Source organism: Gymnoscopelus microlampas (genome assembly GCF_963454915.1).
Source record: "Gymnoscopelus microlampas genome assembly, chromosome: 23".
Lineage (NCBI taxonomy): Eukaryota > Metazoa > Chordata > Actinopteri > Myctophiformes > Myctophidae > Gymnoscopelus > Gymnoscopelus microlampas.
This window is the reverse complement of record NC_139960.1, coordinates 23,633,607-23,656,819: the sequence shown is the minus strand read 5'-3', so window position 1 is coordinate 23,656,819 and position 23,213 is coordinate 23,633,607. Positions and strand designations below refer to the sequence as shown.

General features: G+C 40.4%; 2 protein-coding genes across 2 annotated transcripts; one reads left to right on the top strand and one right to left on the bottom strand.

Moving 5' to 3' along the window:
* Window positions 1-482: 482 nt before the first annotated feature.
* Window positions 483-8,548, bottom strand: selenoo2 (selenoprotein O2; the record flags this gene model as incomplete). The annotated part of the gene is made up of 10 exons (XM_084049528.1): window positions 483-790; window positions 1,615-1,681; window positions 1,769-1,925; window positions 2,508-2,693; window positions 3,327-3,489; window positions 4,221-4,498; window positions 5,628-5,754; window positions 5,998-6,179; window positions 7,212-7,415; window positions 8,094-8,548. The coding sequence occupies 10 exons, from the start codon at window positions 8,546-8,548 to the stop codon at window positions 483-485; spliced, it is 2,127 nt and encodes a 708-aa protein (XP_083905654.1).
* A 5,436-nt stretch (window positions 8,549-13,984) lies between these two features.
* On the top strand, window positions 13,985-22,148 carry LOC311039885 (uncharacterized protein). Its single transcript, XM_084049896.1, has 9 exons — window positions 13,985-14,285; window positions 14,649-14,851; window positions 15,379-15,477; window positions 16,013-16,108; window positions 16,324-16,434; window positions 16,844-16,967; window positions 17,119-18,292; window positions 19,139-19,191; window positions 20,421-22,148. The coding sequence occupies exons 1-9, from the start codon at window positions 14,249-14,251 to the stop codon at window positions 21,683-21,685; spliced, it is 3,162 nt and encodes a 1,053-aa protein (XP_083906022.1). The 5' UTR covers window positions 13,985-14,248; the 3' UTR covers window positions 21,686-22,148.
* Window positions 22,149-23,213: the final 1,065 nt, after the last annotated feature.

Sequence of the window (23,213 nt, the reverse complement as noted above, 5' to 3'; positions counted from 1 at the left end):
GGCTATATTTGTAGGCTCTGTTGACATTTTTTTGCAGACCTAAATCACCTAATCCTTTAAACAACCCATAAGTTTTTACTTTTCATGTTGCTGGTCATTTATTTGTCTTTACATTACCACAGGACTATTTATAACCACACACGCACGCACGCACGCACGCACGCACGCACGCACGCACGCACACACACACACAGAATCAAGAAAGAAATAATGTCATCAGGTTGCCTGTCATTTATTTCTCTACTTTGCCACAGGATTGTCCTTTTTTCCCAGGAAGGCCCATTGAGATACAAATCTCTTTTACAAAGGAGACTTGGCTAAGGTTTCATTTAGTTGCAAATCGTTCTGCCAAGGGTGCAAAATACACAAACGCCCTTTTGTCCAATTTCTGTACAGGCATTTGGGACAGAATCCATAAAGAACTAACTACAAAGAGTATTTTCCAGCACCTTTTCACATGATAAAGACCCTGTAAACTAACCCTAATCTACAGTGCACTGAACATACATAGACAAAGAGTAATCATCCTCCTCCATCCCAAACCCAGGGTAGATGGGGTCTGTGAAGGTTGTGTGGAATGTGTGAAGGTGGCTGAGGATGCCAGATGAGACTTTACAGAAGGACATGGTCCCAGCTGGCCAATCCAAGTACACCGCCACTTTGGGAGTGAGAGGTATGTCAACAGACTGGTGGTCATGCTGGGCTCTGAAATGGTCTTCTGAGCAGTAGAGGCTCCAGGACTGGTTGGTGTAGCCAAAACCAGAGACGTAAGAGGCTGCCCCCCCTCCATCTCCCAGTAGTGGCATTCACACAGTAGCACAGCAGTTAGAGTATAGAGATACAGAAGGGAAAAAATAGATACACAAGACAATACACAAGAAAATACACAAGACCCCATAAAAACACTTGATTAAGGCTAATATTAAAACAAGTTACCACCTAAAATAAAGGTGTAAAGAAAAGAAAAAAGTAAAGGTTTAGATCTCATGGCTAATGATAAATTCAGTGATATATTTTCTTTTAAGGTGTCGACATTACATTTCAGGTATCTATAAATGTGTGTCAGTGTGTTCCTGTTGTTTCAGACACAGACGGGACATTATTTGTCTTGTCATCTAGGTCATCATTCATCATCATGTAAATGCAAGGACATGCTGAACAGTTTTACCTCTTAAAACCAGAATTCTGGGACGAACTTTCAGCAAAAATAGCAGATCTACAAGCTCACAATGCATCGCGGCGTGTTGTGGGCTTGTAGATCGGCTATTTTTGGACTCCAGTCAACAGGATACTGTAGGGTTTAATTGGTTAATCAATACACATGATGTGTAAAATGCCCTTATACATTTTCTGAAAAACTAAAAAGCCACACATAAAAATAAATAAGAACAAAATCCATGCAAATACAGATGTACACAGGAACACATTGGATGACATTGCAGCCTACTGGGTCCCACCACTTTTAAACAAACATCTCTCCATTGTAGACAATCTATGTTGATCAAGAGACACAAATATCTCTTGCCCAAGCAGGGGGTCTGCTATCATAAGGGATGCTCAGATTATTAATATCATTATTTCCATTTTCTTGGCTCTTGACTGTTCTGTCTTCACACATATTCATGTGATCAAAGCCTGTTTCGGAGAACGGGTGCTCAAGAACTTTGAGGATCTGACGGACCTGAGGGACAGAAATTAGGTTAAATTTGATACACGTCATTCAGCAATAATCAACTGATTTATTGTTTCAATGAAAATATCCTCAGACCTCAGAGAAGTCTCCTTTTTCTGCAAGCTGTATTGCAGTCTGTGCAATGTAGTTGCGGAGGACCACACGCGGGTTTGTGTTGTCCATTACACTTATCCTCTGCTTTTTGAGGGAACACAAGTCAGTCACTCCATCACTCTCTTTTGCTAAACGCTTCCTGTGTTGAGAAGAAGGAAAAGTACAAACCGTAGTAGTCTTGTGTTATACCATTCATCGTATAGAGCAGGTATATTGTCTCAATAAAGATATCAGCAGTTCCCTATATGTGTAACCAGTGGTGGAAAGTAACTAAGTACATTTACTCAAGTACTGTACTTAAGTAAAATCTTTAGGTATTTTTTACTTTACTGGAGTACTTCCAATTTTCAAAAGTTTTACTTCTACTCCGCTACACCTCAAAGGCACATATTGTACTTTACTCCACTATAATTATTTGAAAACTTGACTTACTAGACTACTGGTTACTTTGTAGATTTTGATTATTATTACAAAACCACTTCAGAACTGTATATATACTTTGGCAATTAAAAAATAGCCGATCTACAAGCTCACAGCACATCGCAAAGAGACACGCTGTGAGCCTGTACATTTTGATGAATACTTTGGTACTTTTACTCAAGTAACTTTGGAATGCCGAACTTGTACTTGTAACAGACTATCTACAATAGGGTATTGCTACTTTTTCTTAAGTAAAATATGTGAGTACTTCTTCCATCACCGTGATCTCTTGTTTTCTAACCTGTATTGACCAGTCCAGCGAATCCAGTCATCACGCTGCTTCAAGCGGAGCTCATCCTGGTTGGTACTGAAAAGCTCTTTTAATCGCCCCATCTTTTCTAGTTGCTGGACCACTTCTGGCCTCTCAGCCACCATGCCAAACATGACTGGATTGGTCTGCGCCATGGATAAAATCATTGCCAGTTCACTACAAACGGACAAAATAAAGTTTTTTTTATATATGCCTAATGAGAAAAAGACAGGCTTGATGGGTAGCAATTTTGGAGAGAGAGCTATAAACTAATTATGTTACTTATACAGGCCACTAACCTATTTAAGCTCACACGCTATACCTGCATATAAAATGAGTCCCAGTCAAGTGTCCCAAAACACACATTTAACTTACATATTTTCTTGTAAAGCTTTTTCTCCTAAATGCTGGCAGATTGGAAAAATACAATAAAAAATAGTTTAACACAAAATTATATATATACATATACATATACATATACATATACATATACATATACATATACATATACATATACATATACATATACATATACATATACATATACATATACATATACATTATCGTCATATATCATATAGTATCTGTTGTATGGTGGGATGGTAGCTAAATTGTCTTTCAATAAGTAACTCCTGGGTCAAACTCTGGCAAATTCAATTAATACATTCTGAATTTAAATCTACTGGACATTAAAAATAGAAAGCATAACAGAGTTGAGGTCTCTCTCCTAGCTTATTTGTACTGGTTTGGTCCTACATATTTTTGTATAAAAAAACATACAGGCTACCATACCACCACACACAGCCTCACCGTTCCTCCATAGTAGGTTTGTTGGCCACCTTTAGCTCCTCAATGGATGCACATTGCTCCAAGATGAGATCCACTACTGGTCCAACTGCTGTCCTCTCACTATCTCCATCCTCAGGCCAAGGTATACTGCTGAGCAGACGGAAGGTATTGGTAAAATCTGCACCTAGAAAAGTGGTGAGGTAGACAGACTCAATGACATAACATATTTGTATCTATCTTTACAGCTAACACTGACATAAAGTCAGAATAACGTGAACTGTTTTCCATAGCCTGTAGCAGTGTTGATTTCGTCAACTAAAACTATGACGAGCTAAATAAAAACTAGGCTACGACGACTAAAACTAAGACTAAATATAGTGACAATTTCGTCAAGAAATAAAAACTAGACTAAAATGTTAGTGAGGGACTAGTGGAGAAGAGATCCAGTAGAGCTATAAGACAATTCATTTAGTTTGGTTGCTCTTGGGTGTTGCGCTCTGAAAATAGCAGATCTACAAGCTCACAACACGTCGCAGCGCGACGCGTTGTGAGCTTGTAGATCTGCTATTTTCAGCATGCAACCAAGTGTAAAATCTGCCATTACAACGCCATTAAGGCACCGTCAAAATACATTTTAGTCGACTAAATCAACTGCAGATTTAGTCGACTATAATCTCACGATATTTAGTCAACTAAAACTAGACAAAAACTATAACATTTCAGATTACTAAAATATGACTAAAACTAAATGGATTTTTTTTCTTCAAAACACTATGACTAAAACTAAATCAAAATTTGCTGTCAAAATCATCACTGGCCTATAGCCAAATTAGCCATCCAACTATACCAAAGTCAAGTAAAAAAAATCTCCAAAATATTTGTAATGGGAATAACTTGAGCGACTTTTCATTGTACCTGTGTTGTGCATGAGACGCAGCAGGTCTGAGACGAGCTCCCTGTCCTCCACCTCTCCTCTCCTCAGAAGGCCCAGCTTGTGCCTCATGTTACCCTGGTAGAAGGCCTCATACATGGGCATGAACTCATCCAGGATGGCTCCTGCTTTAGCTGCATGGAGCTCGGAACCCAAGGCCTCAGCTAGGCGAACCAGATTCCAGCGGCACACGGATGGCTGAGCTTGGTAAGAATAGCGCCCTCTCTTGTCAGAGGTGTTGCACACATATTCTGGATTGAATCTGCCACACAAGAACGGCACACATCACCATGATGAAGCTGAACAGACGTCATGGAAATGCTTGTATGAGAGTTATTCATGTTTTTGTCATTTCTAAACAAAAGTCACACCCAGTGTGAAGTGAGTGGTGATATTTATGAGTTATTAATTTCATCATGCATCTCGGTAGCCAATCACAGCACGTCCTGCGAAGTGACGTGCTTAAATTTTTTACATTATTCATAATTTCATCATGCTTCTCGCTGGCCAATCACAGCACGTCTGCGAAGTTTGAAGTTAATTTCATCATGTGTCTCGCTAGCCAATCACAGCACAGTACTGGGTGTGATTATTTTTTTAGCCTATGGGCGTGTTTTCCACAGCATGGCGTCACAGCGAAAGACACATTTTCACGACGGATGGAAAAACTTTCACCACGGATGGGTCCTAAACCCTCTTATAGGAGCGGTTGCACCGCTCAAAAGCAATAGAATAGAATAGAGTTTAGTGGATCAGTAGAACTCACAGGGCATATACGGTTCTCAAGGGACTACTCCTAGAATACAGATTTGAAGATACCAAGGGTAGGACATCGATGTAACAATTGGAAGTATGATGCAATTTCAGCTGATAAAGTGCGTAATTCTTATCAAAGAAAAGGGTAATGCAAGAAAGTTAAAATTAGCCTCACCGTGACAGAGGCCCAGTTAAAGGGCTCTGTGAGTCGAAGCACACAAATGAATCCCTGGTATGTTTATCCTATGTCTACTCAAGGAATTACAGTGAGGATGGTTTACCCTGACCATTAACTACTATGAAGAGGGATGCAGGTTTACCTGTCCATAAATTACTGTGAGGAAGGATGGTTTACCTGTGCATAAATTACTGTGAGGAAGGATGGTTTACCTGTGCATAAATTACTGTGAGGAAGGATGGTTTACCTGTCCATAAATTACTGTGAGGAAGGATGGTCTACCTGTCCATAAATTACTGTGAGGAAGGATGGTTTACCTGTCTATAAATTACTGTGAGGAAGGATGGTTTACCTGTCCATAAATTACTGTGAGGAAGGATGGTTTACCTGTCCATAAATTACTGTGAGGAAGGATGGTTTACCTGTCTATAAATTGCTGTGAGGAAGGATGGTTTACCTGTCCATGAAGCCAAAGGGGCCATAATCCAGAGTTAGACCTAAGATACTCATGTTGTCAGTGTTAAGGACTCCATGGCAGAAGCCAACACACTGCCACTGGGCCACCAGCTTAGCCGTACGCATTGCTACCTTGAAAACAGAGAAAATGTATATTTATAGTAAAGCGTCCAATGCCACCATAAAGACCTGGGTGAAGGTGTTGGTTGGTTTGAGACAGGCGGCAAATTCTAACCATGACAGGGGACCCCTATATATGTCAAAGTTTTGATGTCAGATGTGTTTAACAATAACCCAGACAAATGTGTTTATTTATTCTCACTGGTCTCGAAATTAGACTTAAGAAAATTACATTTGTTGTTATCAGAAACCTGCCTCTTTGAAGAAAGTTGTATTCCTGTCTTTGCGGTTGCTATTGCCATGATGTATGTCAGGGTAGAAAGTCTCGATGACGTAATCCAGCATTTGAGCACGAATGTCGTGCCGTCCAGCACTGGGACCAAGGAGTCCTGAAAATTCATCTCGAGGCAGAAAGATCTCAAAAGATCCAAACCTGCAACAATAGAACAAATCCTCCAAATTTCCTCCAAAATTTGAATTGTATTCAAGTTGAATGATCTTCATGTATAGTATGAACACACAAATGCCATCGCCTATTACTTTTATTCAACAGTCTGTACTGATCTGGGGAATAGGCTTATTATAATAGCATGAAGTGCATGAAGCAGAGCCTAGCATGAAGCGCAGCATCTTCTCAGGGCAGTTTTGTGTAGCATTCTTTTGCTCTTGATTTTGATTAGATGCCTTTGAAGCATTGTGTCTGATTCACTCACGGTTGCTATTTGAGCCTCAACAAATGGTTGAGTGTTACAGCTGTGCCAGTCAGTGTATAGGCTAAGGATGGGTTTTCCTTTTATTTTAGTTAAAAGATTTTCAAACGTGACACGTTTACAGCTTAGATTGGCTAATTTCACAATTCGTCGTGGCAAAGTAGTATGTAGGGCTTAAGAGTGGTAAATACACATGTCTATACTAAAGACATGTTTATTTACAACTCTTAAGACTTGTATACTCTATATAGGGAACTCATGAACAGTTAGCCACCAGTACTTCTGGGAAAGAATATCTTAAGTTTAAAAAAAAAAAGGCTAAAACACATATAGGCATATTATAGGGTAAGTGATATTTTTTGGTACTTTATTTTTGTTTGTTAAAAATGTTAAAGCACTATATTCTGATAGTAATCATTGCTACAGAGTGTTTGTTCGGTCAGAGGTGTCTCTCCGACTCTTTAGTTAACAGAATATAGTACATTTTCAGGTAGGTGACAACATTTAAGCCAATCAGGAGAGAGCACTGAAAATGCATTTTCTCTTTAATAAAGAGCTGGAGAGACATGGGAGACTCCTTTTACTGAACAAACACTATACAGCAATGAGTACTATCAGAATTAACCAAAGCAAATCACTTACCCTACCTTTAAGTACATTATCCGAATTGAAAACTACAGGGAGCCTGAACAATGCTGTTAACAGCAGATCCCCAAGCTAACGCTGGGGGTCGTCTGCAGGTGAACCCAGCCCACCTGATGAAGGAAGGGGCAACTCGTAGAACAACTGAACACCTCTCAGGTATCCGCTGGCCATTGCTGAGCGGGTCTCTGCTGACATAGAGGTCAGAGGTGACAAGGGAGGCTGCACGGGTAGTGGGGATGCCCAGGGCAGCCATGGCTTCACTGCACAGGAATTCTCTGATACTGGAGCGAAGTACCTTCCTTCCGTCACCATCTCTGAGAGAGGGCCAGAAATCACTTATTAATCAGGCTTATTTGGAGCAATCTATTAATGCTGTCTCTGAATAGGGAGAAGTAAAAAAAAAAAAAAAACACCATATAGTTATTGACCAGAACTACACTACTAGAAATGTGTTCAGTGTTGGAGATACCAGCCTTGAATTGGAATCTGTTGATTCAACCAATGAAAAGATGAACTAATATTGCATGTAGTGAAATTAAAACTCGGGAAACTAAGGACTTACACAGAGAGATACAACAATGGAATGCTATTGAGTTGGCCATGAATAGCTTCACAATATGGCTCAAGTGCCCCAAGCGGATTAATTTCTTAAGCAGGCCTTCTTAGGTTTATAAATCCACGACCATGTGCTTCTAGTGGGCATGGCTCGTGATACTTGCTGCTTCTGTTGCTCAACATTTTTGTTTAAAAAAGGGAAAATATGTATAGGCCAATCCATAATGCCCTCAATTATATATGTCCACAAATTGGCAACCTGTTGGTTCCGGGGAAACAACATTGCTTTTACAAGTAAATATAACTACAAAACATACAATGACTATTTTGATCAGTGTTTCACTGTAGGATCTATAGTTAGATCTATAGAACAATAAAAAATGTTCTTACACTGAGGTCCCAGGGATAAAGTAAATACATAATAATAATAACAATACCTGGAGTAGGGTGTGACGCCTCCACCCTTCACCTGGATCTCCCATCTCTCGTTAGTGTCTGAGGACCATCCCTCCACCTCACCAAGATAAACCACTGCTCCATCTCCCAGCTGCCCAGCAAACAGTCCAAACTGGTGACCACTGTAACAGTGCGCCGCTGGTTCCGAGCCAGGCAACAGTTTAGAACCGCTCAGATATTCTGGAGCGAAGGGGTCGCTCAGCACATCCTCCTGCGGGTCGCTCAGCCCGAGCAGCGCCAGCGCCGACTGCGATAACGCCACGAATGTCGGGTTGAGCAGAGGCTGTAGTGTGTGGATGCGGGAGAAACATGCCCCGTTGACCGTGCGACATCCCGGGCCCTCACAGAGGTCCACTGGGAGCCTCCGGAGGGCCACATTGTTGAACTTCAGGCGCTCCAGAGCAGAACGGAACGTGCTACTCAGAGAGGGTTCCATGGTGAATGGATGGGAGCGGTGCCGGGTTCCCTTTCATCCTCTGTCATGTGCGCTGTTCGTGATGCTGAAATCCCTGTAAGCTTAAGCCTGATTTATAGGTTACTCCAGTGGTTCTCAACCTGTGGGTTGGGACCCCCAGTGATTTTGGGGGGTCCCCAGATGACAGTGAAGTGACAATTTGAGGACCTTTAAGATCTTTTTATTTAATACCTCAAAAACGAAAGAAAAGAAAAAAGACCATTAGTGCATCAAAAGTAATCAACCCAAAAGAACAGATCCACAAACCCCATCACGTTGTGCGCCTACTTCAGCACCGCTGCAACCCAGTTATTCTGGATAAACATGGTAGGCCTATAATAATAACATGAATGGTACAAATGTAGCCTCTCACCTGCCTTTGAAAGCATTTACTGTCATGACATTTGAGGTGAGAGTGGCACGTCTCCAGTCATTCAGGCATGTTACCTTGGAGTGCTTGGGGATAGACATCTTGAAGCCAGTGGGGACCACAGCCTGGGAGAGAGAGAGGTTTAAAATAACTGAAAACCAGCTGGTCCACACATGCACTAAGGATACTTTCGCCAAGCAGTGATATTTAGGCTTTGGCACAGCTATATTGGCGGATGGATACAGTGGAAATGGTGTTCGGATACAATAACATGCTGTGGAGCAACAAGTTGAGGTCAAGGATCAAGGCAGCTAGGCCTCAAGCAGGCCTCAGATGGACTGAGGAGGAAGGAGTTGTGAGTGACGTAGAAGGAGAAGAGACAACTGCAGCATACACATTGGACGCCAGAGGTAGCCAGAGAGGAGTAGCTGGGAAATGGAAAACCTGAGTTAAGCGAAGCACAGAGTTATGCTGATAAGTGTTGAGAATTAATACTTATCAGCTCCAGTGAGCAGAGAGAATTAATAATAAGTAGACTTGGTAACCTGGCTGTAGAAAGTAACACCACAGTAAAGAACCTGGGGGTTATTATCGACTCTGAATTGAATTTTAATGCACACATTAATCATGTCACCAAGATTGCTTTCTTTCATCTTAGAAATATTGCGTGAATTAGAGACTATCTGTCGTTAGACGACGCAAAAACGCTGATCCACGCTTTTGTTTTCTCTCGGCTTGATTACTGCAATGCACTCTACTCTGGCCTGCCTAACAACTGACAGATTACAACTTGTTCAAAATGCGGCAGCCAGAATTTTAACTAAAACTAGAATGAGAGAACATATCACTCCAGTTCTAGCTTCACTACACTGGCTCCCGGTTGTTTTTAGGATTGATTTTAAAATTCTTTTAATAGTTTATAAAGCTCTAAATGGTCTGGCACCTTCCTACCTCTATGACTGCCTAGAGAGACATGATCCAAACCGGACCCTCAGGTCTTCAAGTGCTGACCTACTCGAGGTGCCTAAAATGACATATAAAAAATACGGTGAAGCAGCATTCTGCTTTTACGGACCAACAGTGTGGAATAAACTCCCATTACACCTAAAACAGGCAGCCTCTGTCGATAGCTTTAAAGCACAGCTCAAGACCTATTTCTTCACTCTTGCTTTTAGCTGACTCTTTGGTTGATTTTTAAGTCCTCACTGTATTGCCTATTTTAATGTTTTATGCTTTTGCTTTTATTTTATTTTATTTTTTGTTTGCTTTATTGTTAAATTGGTTGTAACTGTAACTGTATTCTTGCTCTGTAAAGCACTTTGCGCTGCATTTCATGTCATGAAAGGTGCTATACAAATAAAGTTTATTATTATTATTATTATTATTATATGAGAGAGCTATTCTAGTGTGTTAAAAATAATCTGAGCTATTTAATGACTAATGTGATGTATTATTGTGATCTGCTTTGATTGTTTGTGTTATAATGTATATTGTCACTGGTTATAGAAGTAATGCATGTCTAGTAGAAGTGAAATGTGTGTTACTGCTGAAGTTAGAAGCACTAGTAGGATGTTCTTATTTGATATAGTAAAAAACAGATAACAGTCAGATCTGAATGTGTAACCATAGCTACGGTGTTAACTGTGTAAGCTGAGTTTTGTTAGGAAGCTATGATATGGTAAACAATGGTAACATTGTTAGATAAAGTCACACTGCCTGAAGAGGCTGTGGAATTTCAAAACATGTTGTGTCTGACGTAACCTAGCAGTAGAGAGATCAAAGTTAATTGTAACCTTTAACAATGACATCATGTGTAAGTTTGAAGCTTTGAATGTTCAAGGCCATAGTATTATTATGACTTTAAATCCAGTTCAAGGTGGTGGGTAGTTTGAGCATGACACAGGTGCAAGGCCATGGGGTCTGCCTCATAGTAACCTTGAACATTGACAACTTCACATTTGACACAGTGACTTAACCCAGTCACTTGGAGGTCAGGAGACTGGGGGGAGAAAGCTGTTTTGAGATGATGTAATGGTTAGTGAGGATGACTAAGAGGCAGGTGATAGGTAGAAGGAATAAGGTGGGTTGTACTGTTGACATGTTCATCAGGGGTAATAACAGTGCTGCACAACAGGCGCGCGAGAGGATTCCAACCCCAAGGAGGGACGGGGCACTCCTGCCCCGAGGAGGATGAGACTTTACGAGGAAGCATCTACTGCCATAACTTAAAATACAGCAGGAGAACAGAGCTGTGATCTGATTTGCAGAACGTTGGACAGATGAGGGCTATGTCTTCCTGAAAGGAGTTGTAACATTGGTGCATGATTTATTCGAGGATAACTTACTTTAGGATAGCCTTATCAAAGCCTCACGCCACAATAAAAGCAGAACGCTATATGCCATTCTCTTAGTGCTGTATCCATGTTGGCTCATAGGTGACTGTACACAGCAGTATAATACCGCAGACAGTTACTCCCTGTAGGGAGCCAGGATGGTCAGCAAAGAGGGCAAAGAACACACTAGTGCATCAAAGAAACTAGGATACCATGTACACATTAAACCTAGCATCTGTCTAGAACAACATGCTATCTAAATAACATTAGCAACTTAGCATTTGTGGTCAATCATAACCAATCTAAATAACAAAACATATGTGAGCAAAAAAGGGTGACAAGAAGGGATACAAAGTCAGTCTGACAGCAATGGGTTTTATTCCACATCTTAGGAGCCAGGAGGGAGAAGAGTCTCCTAGTACACGCACGCACGCACGCACGCAGCTTCATTTATCTGAGTGTTTCTAATGTTGTACATCAATATAGAGCTGAGTGCAATGCCTGCAAGAGAGAGAGAAAGAGAGAAGCCTAGAGGGGGAGAGAGAGAGAGAGAGAGAGAGAGAGAGAGAGAGAGAGAGAGAGAGAGAGAGAGAGAGAGAGAGAGAGAGAGATAGATACACACACACACAAAGAAAGAGGAAGATGCATAGAGAGAGAGAGAGAGAGAGAGAGAGAGAGAGAGAGAGAGAGAGAGAGAGAGAGAGAGAGAGAGAGTGAAAACAGAGACACGCCTTCCCACAATGAAGGAGGCTATAAATGTCATTTTACTACCGGTTGTCAGGCTAATGTACGTATATGATGTCATTAGCCTGTGTACTCAGAGGTCAGTCTGAGTGATGTCATAGACTACATCAGTACAATGACGTCAGTACCTGTTATCATAGCACTTAGTGCAGTACCCATGATCAGAGTACTTGGAGTAGTTGGAGTAATTTGGAAAATGGTTGAAAAATGGTCTGAACCGGACTGAAAAATAACATTGACATGCCTGACATGTTTATAGGTGCCCTCTCTTCCAGTTACCAAGAAGATGACATTCAGTGATGTCCAGTGGTGTAAAGTAACTAAGTACTAAGACTTAAGTACTGTACTTTTTTTTTTAACTTTACAGTATTTCAAAATGTCAGTACTTTTACTTTTACTCCACTACATCTCAGAGGCAAATATTATAGTTTTACTCCACAACAATTTTTGAAAACTTTACTAGTTACTTTGTAGATTTTCATTATTATGACAAAACATACATTACCCACTTCAGCCCTATACATTTTGGCCATTTGAAAATAGCCGATCTACAAGCTCACAATGTAGATCTGCTATTTTCAAAAGATTTTTTATACATTTTATACATTTGAAAACTTGTGAAATGGGACATTCTGCATGACGAGTACTTTTACTTTTGGTACCTTAAGTACATTTTGATGCCAATACTTTTGTACAAAATGTACTTTTGTATTTTTTTAATACAGGACTTTTACTTGTAACGGAGGATCTCTATATTGCAGTATTGATACTTTTACTTAAGTACAAAATGTGAGTACTTTTTCCACCACTGGTTATCCTTTTATTTTGTATAAATATGTGCCTTGTTTTTTTAAAACTGTTAATGAAGTATTTAATCAATCAAAAAATCTAATCTATCTAATCTTTACCATATACATTTACACGTTTTAGTTTGCTAGGACCCCAAAGAAAACAAGTCATAGCGCTTTCTTGGGTTTAATGGCTTTTGCAAACTGTTAATAAAGTATTCAATCAATCAATCAATCAACCAACCAACCGTGTCATCACCACGTTGTTACACTATGATGTCGACAGATGGCGCTAAACTGCGCCGGCTAGCATTGCTCTTCCACACAGGAACAGAGAACAAGAATACACTTGAACAGAAATGACCAGTGTTGCCATGTCGGCTTATTATAAGCGACTTTGGGATTCTTTTTCTGTTGCTTGAAAATATTGGTGGTTGCGTTTTTTTGGGCTTGTTAAAGTGTACTAGCTTATTTAGGCTCCAACATTGTTGTATTATTATTTAAACCAGTGGTTGTCAAATATTTTCATGAAAATGTTTTGTGTCACAGGGGAGCATTTGTGTTATTAGAATGTTAAAAAAAATAAAATAAAAAAAAATCCACATTTTATTTCAATAGTTTTTGAAAATAGCCGATGTACAAGCTCACAACTCTTCACGGTGCGACGCATTGTGAGCTTGTAGATCTGCTATTTTCAAAAAGGCCGATATGTAGGTTTAAAGGTCTTTATTTATTTCACTAGATCTTTAAGACAAGGTTTTCAGGTCACAAACAACAGTGTGTGTGTGTGTGTGTGTGTGTGTGTGTGTGTGTGTGTGTGTGTGTGTGTGTGTGTGTGTGTGTGTGTGTGTGTGTGTTAGTGAACTAACCTGTAAAGTCGGCCTCAAAAACTTCTGAATCCATCATTTCACGAGATGTTATATTTTCAAAAAGCTGATGCATGTTTTTGATTGATTGAATACTTTATTAACAGTTCGCAAAGAAAGCATAGAAAGTACAGTTCAATACAAGATCTGGTCTGCTACAAGGATTACACTCAAGAAAGCACCGTGGCTTGTTTCATTTAAAGCGCTCATGTGGCCTGAGTTGTATCTTTTGGACTTGTTTTCCTAGATCTGGCTGCTTAATTTTCTATCAAAACCTGGCAACACCGGAAATGACGTGTATTTGGCTCTCCCCTGTTTTGAAAGCAAAGCAGCTGTGACTATAATGTTAATCTAACTCTATGGATATGTGTCGGGTGTTTATGATCAAGTAGAATCTGAATGTAACGTGTTAATCTAACTATCAATACAATGTATCGGGTGTTTATGATCCAGTAGAATGTGAATAACTATGGATACAATGTGTGGGGTGGTTATGGTAGATCATGGATGTGTGTGTTGTGAGGGTTACATTGTAGCTTCAGTGCTCATGATCGCGAACATGATCATGAACATCTCGTGAAATGATGGATTCAGAAGTTTTCGAGGCCGCCTTTACAGGTTAGTTCATTAACAGCTTTTTGGGAAATGGCAGATGTGCTATTTTCCAAAGAAATCTTGGAGAAAAAGTCCACAAAACATTTCCAGATGGGGGTTAGGGGACAAATACATATTAATGTGGGGGTCCTTGACATGACAATAAATATTGGAGAAACACTGGCTTAAATAATAATTATTTTATTTTTTTGGAAACAAGCCCAAACATGCAACTACACTTAAGACTAGACTACACTTAAGGCTAGACAAGACTGATGTCACCTATGCACATGTACTCAAGTTTGGAAACGCCTTGACCAGTTAATTTAGCATACATGGGATGAATATGTCAATGCCAGCCAATAAGCAATTGATGTTCTGTTTCAGGTGGCCCCTTGTCACTTCCATCCTTGCGCCTCTTGGTTCCTCCGTTGCAACTCATGACAGCATCCATGTGGCAGGCTGTAAAGCAGCAAGAGGTCGTGAACTATTGGAAAGTAGCAGAGTTTATATCCTTGGTGACAGAGGTGATCCCGGAGCTGCTCATGCACAAGCACAGCACACAACTTAATCTGGGATTACGAGCCAGGGTGAGTAGCAATTAAGTGATACAATTTCATTTGGGTATATTATATGGTAAATGGTGTTATATAGGCTTTCTTAAAAGTCCTTCATGATGTGCATTACATTCACCTATTCACTCCCATATTCACACACCGAAAGTGGAGAAAACCTCTCCTTGAGTTAGGGTTCAGTGTCTTGCTCAAGGACACTTTGACACGCAGCCAAGGAGGAGCCGGGGATCAAACCACCCACCTTGAAGTTCTGATGTACCTTCTGAGCAACTGAACTGCCGCCCCATATCTTTAAGACAACAAACTACATGCACCTTACAGTGTGTATATCTTTAAAACCGGGGGTACCGAGACTGGGGGGGGGGGTGATTTACGATTCTGTCCATATCAGGACGTAACTCGAACAGCGCTAAGTCGGCTGAAGCGGACTTCGCAACATTCGGCATGACGACTCGCCTAACGGCTCGCTCTGTGGTGCTGGTGGAAATCCAGAGCTTTGCACTTGTGGACAATATTTTAATCTGCCATTATTTATTTTCCAGTATATTCTTGAGCTGTGCCGCAGTGAGCAACTTGTGGATCCTGAATTCATCTTATCGCACCTTGACAAAGTTAAACCAGTGACACCCAAGCCTGTAGAAGTAAGTATGAAAATTCCAAGTGTAGCTTAACAGGTGTTACGTATTGAAACATGACTTCTATCAAGATGTATTTCTTCATGATGCACAAGCACCTTGTGATGACCTACACAAGCATTAATGAACAGTTTTTGTAGTATCTGGCCTTAACTCCAGAGGCTTCAGCAAGTGACCAGTAACACTTGACACGGAATGCATTCCGTGTCTATAATTCTTTATAAACATACTTGTAATGCATTATGATGTACTTATAAAATACTGTATAATTATAGTTATAATAACTCATAAATACTCATAATGCTTTCATAATATATTCTAAAGTATTTTATAATGACTTATAAGGTCAACTATAAAGCATTGTAATCCGCTTATAACACTGTATAATTACAGTTATAAGCACTAGTAAGTACTCATAATGCAATCACAACACATTATATTATATTATTATTATTAGGTACTGTATGTTATTATTATTAGGTACTGTTAGTACTGTACAGTATGTTACCTGAGTTCTCACCTCTGTTTAACCTTGCTGCAGGAGAATGGAGTAGAAATGGATGGGATGGAGGCTAATTTTCTTGAACTTGTCCAAACTCTGCTTAAAGACTCTGAAGGGAGGGAACATTTTTTCATGGTGAGACATCACTTACAGTAACACATCTAGCAGTCTAATGGTAGATGTGTTGGTATATTTTTAGGATGGCAGGAGCAGGTTTTTGGCCCTTTAAAATTCCATAAAAATTGAAAATGAATGAAAAACTCTGTACATGCATTTATAAAAAATAAAAAACACCTGTGACCAACATGACATTTTTGCCTTACTACATTTTCTTTACTATTCTCTCACAGGAGGTATTCCCTGTAGAATATGGATCACACTATGACACTGATTTGCAGACTCTGTTCTATGAGTTCCTTTGTCGACTGACTCAGTTCTTGCCAATTCCTGACCTCGAGCAGGTAAGTGAAGTCATGATAAACGTTAAAAAGACTTAAACCACATGAACCTAGCTTCCCATGCCAGGGGCGAACATTTGGGGGAAATATCAGATCTACAAGCTCACACTGCATTGCAATGTGGAGCATTGTGGGCTTGTAGATCAGCTATTTTTGGGCAAAGAGATGTGATGTAGAGGGGGAAAAGGAACAGGTCAAGTATAGAGCCCTGGGGGACCCCTGTCAGTTTAGTATATAGGGTTTAAGTGCTTAAAGAGTGCTTCTCTATACTGTATGTATCATGGCTATCAGGTTTAGGAGGGACTTGCAGACCTTGGTATCGTTGTATGCATTTCATTATTTTATCAAGTTATGAGTGAAATATATCCAAGGGTACATGCAGTAGATCTGTCCTTTTCTCAATCTCCCACAGACTGTATCCTGGCTTGGTAGTGCAACCTCAGTTCTGGAGGAATGCATACTTACAGTCTCTGCACCTACGGATCTGAAGAATCTACTTAAACACCATAAACACCATGGGCATTTAGAGCAACATGGTAAGTGAAGAATGAACATTTTACTTAAGTGATGCTGCAAGATGATCCTATCCTGCGTAGTTCCTAGAAAACCAGAACACACATTGTTCCATCATGTACCATGCAAAAGGTTTATGACAATTTATTTTCTGTGATTCTTGTTTTTGTCAAGTGCCTCCCTCCTCCATGGGTGACTGCATCATTTCCACCCTGTCCGCCATTCACCCTAGTAGAGTGGCAGTAGCTACAGATCAGCCCAGCTGTGACAACCAAATGGATCCATTGCAATGCCTCAGTGACGATACCAACCCTGTGTCCTTTGTTGACGATGTAGCAGTGGAAATCATCACAGTGACGGATTATGCAGAGGTCGAACTAGGGACAAGTGCAGAAGATTCGGAGGTGGTGATTGAAGGGAACTGCTTTGAAGGAACAGTTATTGAGACAATTACTGAAGACATTATGGAAATGCTTCCTGGGCAGCCAATGGAAGTGCTTCAGGTAGAGAAAACTGGGGGAGCAGAGGTGATTGAAGCAGGAGAGGAAATGCTGCATTGTCAGAGTGGTCTGGCAGTCCTTGTCCATCGAGAAGAAACTGTGGACGACCAGGTGTCTCCTCAGCACAAAACCACCCCTGGGCCTCTTGACTGCCCGGAATGTGAGAAAAGCTTCAAGTTTGCCTCCTCCCTGTTAGCACACAGAGTCATCCACTCTGGCGAACGCCCTTACCGCTGCAACGAATGCGATCGGTGTTTCTCTTTCCGGCAGTCCCTAGACAGACACAAACACACACACAAGAGCGGACGCTTGTACGACTGTGTAGTCTGCGGGGAGGCTTTCCAGTCCCTTTCAGCTCGGTTAGAGCACAAACAGAAACATAAGAAAGATGGCACATATGTTTGCCTGCAGTGCGACAGAAGGTTTGGCTCAGAGTTGGCGCTAGCGAGACATCTCAAAAGTGACACAGACGGTGACTGCGCTGGATCCAACTCAAGTGGACTCATTGAGAGCCAAAAGACAGAGAAAGACATACAAAGCAAAGAAGAGGTTGAAGAGGTTGCTGTTGCACTCCCTGAAATTGACAGCCTGGCCCCACAGATTGATTGTGAGAATTGTGATCATGATCCAAAGGAAGAGGGTAGTCAGAACAGTCAGTCCTCTCAGCCTGAGGATGAGATGGTTTCCCTGGTCAAAGTCCGCACCAGTGGCCGCAGACGGAAACCCACCATGAAGATTCAGGTGATAAATTTGCAGAAGCGCATCGGGAAAGATTCAGCCGTTAAGAAAAGACAGACTGGCACAATGCTGGAGAAGCCACCCGCTTTGAAACCAGTGCCTTTCAACAGGTAATATTAATGATATCGTCGCTGTCAGGCAGAAACCTTGTATCTCCATATTTCAACTTTTTATGTTTTTTCCATAAATTAATGCTCCACTTCATCATACAAGCGTGTCGCACCTCCCGATGCGTTGTGAGCTTGTAGATCAGCTATTTTCATTATTTTTAAATGTTTTTAAAATAATAATAAAAAGGAATGGTTTTGGACATACAAGGTTACCACCCGACAGTGACGATATGCTTTAATTGTATAACACAAACTTTCTAATTAAAACCTTCAACATTGAATATTGACAAAGGTTGATCTTCCTTGGTGTTCTGCTGAAATGTTTGAATTGCTTGAGAATCTCCGGTTATGAAGGTTTAAAGTATCAGGGAATTAACCCATTAAGTTTTTCAGAAAAACGTTTGTTGCTGTATCAGTAGTTCTCAAACTTTTTCATGTCATGCCAAAATTATATTCATTTGGTGGCCGACCTTCATTTCAAAATATTTAGTTCCAGGGACCCCCAGAAGCAAAGATTTGAGTTAAAAATGTTTGCTTAAAAAAATATATATATTCAAAGACTTTCACGTTTAAAAAAAACAAAAATATCAGATCTACAAGTTCATAGCCCGGCACAAAGTGATGCGCTAAGCCTTGTATATCTGCTATTTTTGAATAGTCAATCAATTTGCTATAGCTAAAATAAAAAATAACACCGATTTTTTTCCTGGTTTTAATGGGTTAAGTAGCTTAACCCTTAAGTCATGAACCTATATGAAAACATGTTTTACAGTTTGAGTTTACTTCATTATTCTTATCATCATTGCTTTTATTAATATCCTACTGTTCACTTTTCTTTTTTACCAGTACCGAGCATTCCTATGGCTCACCGATGGTGTCGGCAAAGGACGGTGATGAAGGTGGGCCTGCAGTACATTTGTACAATACATTATGTAGTCGCTGTCCGGCTGTCTCTTTTTCATAAATGAATGCCCTATTTGATATACTTTGCAGTGTATACTATGTTAGTGATGGGCAAAAGTAGCTGAAATAGCCGTGAACTTGTAGATCTGCTGTTCTCAAAAGATTTTGACTTTTTTTAATCATCTTTTAACATGTATAACTATAATGACATGCCCACAATAGGGATGCCAGCCAGGTTGAAAGTGGTTAAGTCTGTCAGTGGGTTTTATAAATGTTTAACGAATGAACAGTATTAACAAGAGCTTGGGCATACAAGGCATCTCCCCGACAGTGACAGTATATTATGTTATAGCTTCCGTATGTTCCACAATTGCCTGACGTCGATTTCACAAATCATTGGTATTTCTTGTAATGTACCTACATGAAACATTAAACATATTGGTAAAACTAATGAATGAATAACATGAACATAAACTGGGAACTGGGACATACATAGGGTTTAAATGGTTAAAACAAATATGTGCCAGGGTCGTTAAGTTAAGTTGGGGGTAAGAGTGGCTCCATCCCTAGTTCCTAACCCCTTACGTCCGGCACACTTGCTCAGACCACACCCATTATTCGAATTGGGCCTTCGTAGTGATCTCAACTACACACCTGTAAAGATTTGTGACGGTTGTGTACGGTTGACAGTATCTGTCCATGGCATAGACAGACATATACTAATAATATGAATTATTATTATTATTGTAAACACCTGGCAAAGTACTGAAGACCACTTCTCTGGTAGTTCCCACTACAATATGTGTCTCCAGGACTACAATGTAACCACTTTCTAGTCCAACAAACAGCTGCTACAGTTTATTCTAGTTGTTACGGTTACATGCATTTCATCAGCATTGATTTAGAACTTTGATTAAATTGTTGACTGTGACTTTGTTTGAGGTGGCTCAATATCCAGTCATGGATCTAGTGACCTTAATCATGTTCTCTCTCTGCTCTCACCTATCCTCTGTTTCTAAATATACTCACTAGTGTGTTGTTGGTGTCTTTTAAGCTATTGAGTGGGCTGTTATGATAATAAATGTTTGTTAATCTAGTGCTGTGTTTTACCTTCATGGGCCATTATATAGCCAGCCAATGCAAGCATTTCCTTTTATCATAGCCGAGCATTTGATAGAAAGTGTTTGAAAATAGTGCTAAATATAGTCCACGTTTTACTCTTAAGGGGCTGTTGGAGACGGATCTTCACCTGCCTTTTCCTGTCCTATGTGCTCCTTCTGTCATACTGATGAGGCTCATGTCCAGCAGCACATTGATGACATCCATTCTGGTGAAGGCAGGAACAACAAATCAGCTGCCCTGTTCCCTGTAGACCAGGAAGGTCGTTTTAGCTGTCCAGATTGTCAGAAGTGCTTCAAGTTCCAGTCGCTGCTGAAAGCCCATCAGCGTCTCCACACAGGGGAACAGCCGTATCTGTGCTCTCAGTGTGGACGGCGGTTCTCTTTCAAGCAGTCGCTGGAAAGGCATAAGCAAACGCACAAAGACGGACGTGAGTATGAGTGCCTCATCTGTGGTGAGTTCTTCAAATCTTTGGCAGCACAGAGGGAACATAAAAGCACCCACATGGAGAATGGTGACTACATGTGCACGGACTGTGGTCGGGCCTTTACTTGGAAGTCTGCCCTGGTAAGACACCTGAAGACCCACGGGGATGAGGAGGAGAAGACTGAACGTCCTTACAAATGCTCGCACTGTGACATGGCTTTCGGCTGCGCTAGCTACCTCAACAGACACCTCCAAACGCACAAAGAGGAGAGGATGTATACCTGCAACTGTGGCAAGAGCTTTGCCTACCAGGCCGCCCTCAAAGCACACCAACGCATTCACCAGAAAGAACGGCCGCATCAGTGCACGCAGTGTGGCAAAGGTTTCCTCTACAAGGGTGGCTTACTAAGCCACATGAAGATTCACTCTGAGGAAATGCCCTTCATGTGCTCCTTCTGCGGCAAGAGCTTCAAGAGAGAGCGAAACATGAAGAAACATGAGCGCTGTCACACCAGGGAAAACGTGTTCAGCTGCTCCCAGTGCGACAAGAGCTTTGTCTACAAGGCTACTCTAACTAGACATGAGTTGACGCACTCTGGCGAGAGGCCCTTCCTTTGCTCTGACTGCGGAAAAGGCTTCTTCTCCCATGCGGAGCTTCTGAAGCATGAGCGTTTTCATACTGGACACAAGCCATTCCAGTGCCAGCACTGTGGGAAGAAATTCACTCAGTCCTGCTACCTTACCATCCACCTGCGCTACCACACTGGGGCGCGCCCGTACTCCTGTAACGAGTGCGAGAAGAGCTTCCTCAGTGCCAATCGACTCAAGAGACACCAGCGAACACATACCGGAGAGAAGCCCTACCTGTGCGGAGAATGTGGTAAAGGATTCAAACAGTCATATCACCTCAAAATGCACCAGCGAACACATGCCCTAAAGTTGTAACTCGGTTGGCTGTTACAAGGTCAGCTACTTTAAGGGATGGATCCTAGATGTTAAGCCAGTTTGTGGGCAGTAGCTAACTAAAATAGATAACCATTAGCATTTTGTTATAGCGATAGCAGGGCAAGTCAGTTAGGACACAAACTATCTTCCCATATAACTGTGTTCTATGAAATGTATAGTAGTTTTTAATAACTCAATATGAGAAAAGAATGTGTTATTGCATTATGCTTTATTTCAGATTTCAGATTTGATTGCAATTATAAAAAATACTGCAGCCATTGCCCCAACCAGTGAGACTTAAAGGGATATTTCACTTTCAAAAAAACTTTTGGTCATTTTATGGTCTACTCAGGCCCTTGTGAACCCCCCAGACAGTTTTTAAGTTGCTTGATTCAGTATTTAGATATTTGATATTCATTTTATCAGCCACGCCCCCTTCCTATACAAACCCATTATAACTTCAAACTCCATTTTTAACCCGTTTAACCATCAATAACACCCGTCCTTGGTTCTGGTGACTCACCCTGCCCTCCTAATGCGTGAGAGGGCCGTGTTTTTTTAATAACTTTTTTCATTTATTTTTAATATATTTTTTTTGTATTTAATTTTTTCATTTTCCAAAAAAAAAATATTAAAAATAAATGAAAAAAGTTATCAAAAAAACACGGCCCTCTCACGCATTAGGAGGGCAGGGTGAGTCACCAGAACCAAGGACGGGTGTTTTTGATGGTTAAACGGGTTAAAAATAGAGTTTGAAGTTACAATGGGTTTGTATAGGAAGGGGGCGTGGCTGGCAAAATGAATATCAAATATCTAAATACTGAATCAAGCAACTTAAAAACTGTCTGGGGGGTTCACAAAAGCCTGAGTAGATCATAAAATGACCAAAAGTTTTTTTGAAAGTGAAATATCCCTTTAAGAATCTGTAAACGGCAAATGTAAATTCTGAAATACTCAACAAATTGCGCATGGATAGGCTTCTACAAATGATGAGTACAATTTAAATTAGTATACCACTGAAAGGAATTTCAGTGAAGATTGTGTTTTCTAATGGTTATGTTCATATTTTAATGAACCCAGGCACTTCTTGTGTGCATCTTGATAACAGATAATTCTGACATTTGGTTTCTGTCATAAGAATAACGTGATATCCTTAAAAGGAATATTTCACCATAAAGCAGACCAAATGATGCCTGTACTCTCACTATAGCTTGATAACCATGTATATTTAATTTGAATGATCTTCTGATAGGATATTAAATTAAATAATGACAATGAAAAGCCTCAAAGTATTACAGAGGAGTTCTATCGGGGTGAAATAATTGTTACATAATAGAATATTCAAACAATAAAATAGCTATTAGCATTTTATTTTCTAAGTGAAAGTGAAGATTTTAATTGGACAAGTCAATGATAGTGACAGGGCTGCACAACAGAAATAGTTACACATCTAAAATATTTATCGCTGCAATTTAGACAGCATCTCTTTCTCTGTACTTAAGTTTGATAAAATGCTTACAATATACTG